The 4,746-nt window shown below is 39.4% G+C and overlaps 1 protein-coding gene across 2 annotated transcripts; it reads right to left on the minus strand.

The window, feature by feature from the left end:
* Window positions 1-1,135: 1,135 nt before the first annotated feature.
* On the minus strand, window positions 1,136-3,546 carry LOC106389692 (UPF0496 protein At2g18630). Of its 2 annotated transcripts, none has more exons than XM_013830018.3 (3): window positions 3,172-3,546; window positions 1,750-2,952; window positions 1,136-1,415 (listed from the first exon to the last, which is right to left on the minus strand). In XM_013830018.3, coding segments are annotated over exons 2-3 (1,176 nt in total). In that variant the 5' UTR covers window positions 2,925-2,952; window positions 3,172-3,546; the 3' UTR covers window positions 1,136-1,414. The 2 variants fall into 2 exon arrangements, with proteins under 2 accessions (XP_013685472.2, XP_013685470.2); XM_013830016.3 differs by having other exon boundaries at window positions 1,136-1,420; window positions 3,172-3,545.
* Between the last annotated feature and the right edge of the window lie 1,200 nt (window positions 3,547-4,746).

A 4,746-nucleotide genomic window follows, 5' to 3' on the forward strand; every position in this document is an offset into this window, starting at 1 on the left:
CACACGTGCATTTGCCACATTCACATCGCTTGGTAGTGGTGCATTCCGCAATTCCATCCCACAGCTTCGTTAAGCGGCCAAAGTAGTCGTCAACAGACGATCCTTGTTGTTTGCAGGCAGCAAGGGCGTTTCTAAGTTGCTGGAGTCTTGCTCCACTCTTGATAGAAAATTGTTTTCTAATGATTTCCCACAAGTCCTTTGCTACTTCACGAGTTGAGATTAAAGATCTGATTTTTGGTTCGATGGTGTGTTTAATCCAACCAACCAAGAGATGGTTGTTAGCAACCCAATCTTCAAGTGTAGATGAGTTAGCTTCAGGTCGGGGAATTGAGCTGTCAATGAAGCCAAACTTCTTGCGATTACTAAGAGCCATCCGCAAGTTGATAGCCCACTCGTCATAGTTCAATCTGTTGAGCAGCGGCTGAGAGATTACTGCTCCAGGATTGTCACTGGACGTGAGATCATATGGAGATATCGTCTTTCGTTTAGGATTAGAATATGTAGCTGTTAGAGATATTGTGATGATTTAATAGAGATTTGCCGAGAGGTTCTGATGAAAGATAGATGATGCTCTGTTTTCGGAGTAGAAAAACAGAGTATGACAAAAAAAAATAAGAAGATGCCGAAAGGCTTTGATTTTAGGTCTTCAGATCTTGCTCTGATACCATGACAAAGGGATTAGAGATTGATAGAAGAAATGAGTTTATTATGAACCCATAGGTAATGCTTTATACAAAGATATCCTAACAAGAATATGTACTTGTCTAAGATATGGAAACAATATAAAAGGGAAATATACATATACGATCTTATGTGCTCGGTGATCAAGCTATAGCGTTCATACTCGGTCTTTTGATTAACTAGTCAACTGCTGTTGAACAAGACCAATCATTACATCGACCAAACCATTCAGTTGACTTCTAAATATCAGTTTTTTGCTTTATACTAAAATGTTAAGACGGAATAAACAATGTTTCATATGATGTAAAAACAATAAATGTTTCATATACAACAATGTTCCTCGTGAGTTGTGACTTGTGAGAGACTAAACTTTTTCATCAACAAACTCTTCACGTCTTAATTTTTATTAGCATTGATTGGTTGAATAATGATCCAGCTTATGAATCCTCCAAAATACGACTAAGCATCGAGACATCAATTATAAACATATATCTAAATACAAGATTGATCTATAAAATCCAAAGTCAATCGCATAAAATCTTTAAAGTATTCAAGTAAAAATGCTTCAGCAAAGGTTACCTCATGGTAACTACTACAATTAATACATTTTTTTTTTCTTTTGATAACTTAAGTAACATATCTTTAGCTGTCCATAATACTTGTGCTAAAGAAAACAAACCAAAAATCTCCAAAGCCAACCACGAATTCGAATCCGTCTTCTCACGACAACATTTCTGTCCTGATCATCAATCAAAACACACAAAAGAAACTCAATCCAACCAAATTCATATAAGTGTTATTAAAGATGCTACAAGAATGCAGAAAACAGATGAATAAACCAGAAAATAAGCAAACCTACGCAAAAATTTAACGTGGTTCACCAAATAAGCTACGTCTATATGAAATTTATATGTGGAAGCTAAAGGTATATATTTTGGATACATTTCTGATTTGAAAAACGCTTGCGAAGTCCCCATCTAACTAATGCTAGCCAGTCATACTACATTCAAGGCACATCGACAATAAATTTAATTTCCTAGTTATGGAGCTAAGCTTTAAGAATCTTACCAAGTAGCTTCTTCAGAAGTTGAACCAGTAGGGTACCGAATTATCCTCTGCAGAATCACAGTCCTCGCCTTTGTCACATCCCTACAATACTTATCCGCATGTTCCCTTAGCTCTTCAATAGTATCAGTAAACACATCAAGCTTCTTCTTGATCTCATCCATCGCAAGCCTCACACCATTCTCTTCAGCAACAGCAAACTCAGCATTCTTCAACAAAGACTCGATCTCCACTTCCACTCTACGCACAAGCACGCTTATATTATCCATCTCCTTAACCGATATATAAGTCCCGATCCTAACCGAAGTAACGATCTCCTTCTGCCCTTTCACTACTTTCTCATACTTAGTCCAAAGAGAGTTGCACCACTTCCCAACAGACCCTACAGGAACAGCCAACGCACCGGCTATAGCCGCCACCACAGGCGGCGCAGCCACGGCGGCCGCCACCACCGAGAAGATGAGCACAGAGACAAAAGCGGTCACAAACACCATGTTGGACACTCTCCTCCATGTTTTGATGTTCTTAAGCTTCTTATCGAGTCTCCTCTTCAGCTTATGAAGCTCGTCAAGCATCATGACCTGATGTTTATGCACCGAATCGAAAAGATCGAAGAACTCTTTAGTAAAAGGATCACCAGCCAACTTAAACCTCTTAAGCTCTTCAAGAGTCTTCTCGTACTTTCTATCCTCGTTCTCCTCGTCCTCGTCCTCTTCCTCGAACTGTTTAACAGCGAACTGAATAATCACTTGGCTTCTCTTCGCGCGGTTGAGACAACCCTCGAGCTCAGAGCAGAAGTCCATAGTCTTGGCGGTGCTTTCGAAGTACATGTTGACGAGACCGAAAAGGTCTTGGTGGTTCCATATGTCCTCTTTGTCCTGTAATATGACTTTGACCACGTCTTGGTTCATGTCTAGAAGGCATTGCGTCACCTCTCTGAGGGAATCGAAGGATAAGGATTTGATCTCCACGCCTGATGCGAGCTTGTTGATGACTCGGTTGGTTCGTTCGTGGAGAGCCGAGTCGAAAGACTCGAGCTTTGGATCTTCGCTGCAAGCTGTTTCGTAAGAGGTCAAGTGCTCTGTGTAAGCTGAGTTGATTTTGATCTGTACTGGTGTTGAAGGTGACCCCCAAGTTTCCTCCTTTTTCTTGCCTTTGCTACACTTTCCTCCCATCATTCTCTTTCTTTTCAAACTCTTAACAAAACTGTTTAAATTAGAAACCAAACCAAACCAATCTTAAGCTTGTATTGTAAGAGCGAGAGAGAGAGAGAGATCTTGATTAGAAGTAAATAGATACTAGAGAAGTAACGCAAGTGAAATGGGTACTTGATTTATAGCTTAAAGCAACCAACTTTATACCGAATCTTGCGGAGCAATCTAAAATTGTAACCGACAATCAAAGAGAGAGGAGAGAGAGTTTTACCTGGAAATGAAAATGTGATTGAAAGCAGAGATCGTCTGAAACGAACAAGAGTAAGAACAACAAAGGTGGAGTTTTTATAGAAGGTGAAGAGTGATTTGTGTTTCTGGAAGACAAGTAGTTAGCTTGTACGCTTGGGGAAGAGAGAGAGAGAGAGAAAATGCTTAAGGGAAAAGGAGAGATCAGAGGAGGAAGACTATTTCTCACGCGGTTTTAGACAGTGTGAGAAAGCCTTGCACTGCTCTCAACTCGGTCTTGACGGACTCATCGATGGCAAGTCCAATACTGAAAGAATGAAAGAAAGAAAAAGAAAGAAAGGAGAGGAATTATTGAAGAAACTGAAAATATGTAGATTCCCTTTTTCTTTCTGTTGTGTCTGAACAAAGAGACAAAATAATTAAATCAGTCGTTGAGTCTTGAAAACTAAAATCCATGGTGGGCCCACCGATTTCCCCATCTAGAATGGATTAACTTAACCAGTAAGAAGAAAAACATACGACTTTTATAGTTTAAATGGAAGGTGAAGAATGCCAAAGTGGAGCACATCTCATTACATGTGAAGTTTCCATTCAACAAAATAACACATACGTAGTGTGTTTTTTTCTATGATATTACAACTTTTTTGATCTACTAGTAGATCAGATTATTGAACAAATGTGAGTGGACTACTTATAACAGTAAAAGCGCTCTATATTTAGAGTGTAATAGGCATTCATAGGGCTGGGCATTGATACTTGTTACTCGGTCAATACTTGCTATTTGACTCATACACACACTAAATCAAATTACTTACACTTTTGTATGGTTAAATGGTAAATTCACAGTTGGCAATCTTCTTTTTTTTTTGTAAATGCGAGCGGGAAGTGAAGACATGAAGTGAATGCACCAAGGAGACACGACTAAGACATGAGGAAAGGCATTGAACCCAAACCCGTCGCTACCAGATGAGAACAAAGAGGCATTCCCACCAACAAAGAAACATGAACTGAAAGCTATCAAATTCCACTGAGAATCTACGTAACGAATCTACGAATCTAAGATTCGCTAAGCAAGTGCCTTCGGGACCATAGTAACGCAAGTGAAGGGTCAACACGACAAGACAAAGTCGAGAACCCTTAAACAAACCATAACAGGAGAGATATGAGCGTAAGAGAGGACCTCACCATCCACAGAAGCCGCACTTGACCACTGCTTCACCAAATCCGTTGAAAGAAGTATCACTCTATATCAGAGCTGGTATGAGCTTGCACCGTGCACCAGAAAAAAGTTTGGATCGGGTTAAGCCATTAAGCAAGACACAAAGACAGCATATTTGGTACCAAACAACAACTTTTATCCAACCCAAGCCTTCTAGAAACTTCAGTTTCACCGATTAAGACTACTAAGAGACACTAGAAACCCTTTCATAGCGTTGACGATGCTCGAAGTAGGTGAATTAGAAAACCATTTTTTCTCTCTTGCGGCTGCTAGGTTGAAATGTTTATGTCTTTCGGTTTCTACGTAGATATTTTCTTTAAGGTATAACCAATTTAACGATTACAAACTAACTAAAATATATTAGATAAATTAGATTGGATC

The sequence above is a fragment of the Brassica napus genome, chromosome C7 (assembly GCF_020379485.1).
Source record: "Brassica napus cultivar Da-Ae chromosome C7, Da-Ae, whole genome shotgun sequence".
NCBI lineage: Eukaryota > Viridiplantae > Streptophyta > Magnoliopsida > Brassicales > Brassicaceae > Brassica > Brassica napus.

Coding starts and splice junctions, on each gene's coding strand:
- LOC106389692 (XM_013830016.3), bottom strand. CDS start 2,924: ATGATGGGAGGAAAGTGTAGCAAAGGCAAGAAAAAGGAGGAAACTTGG.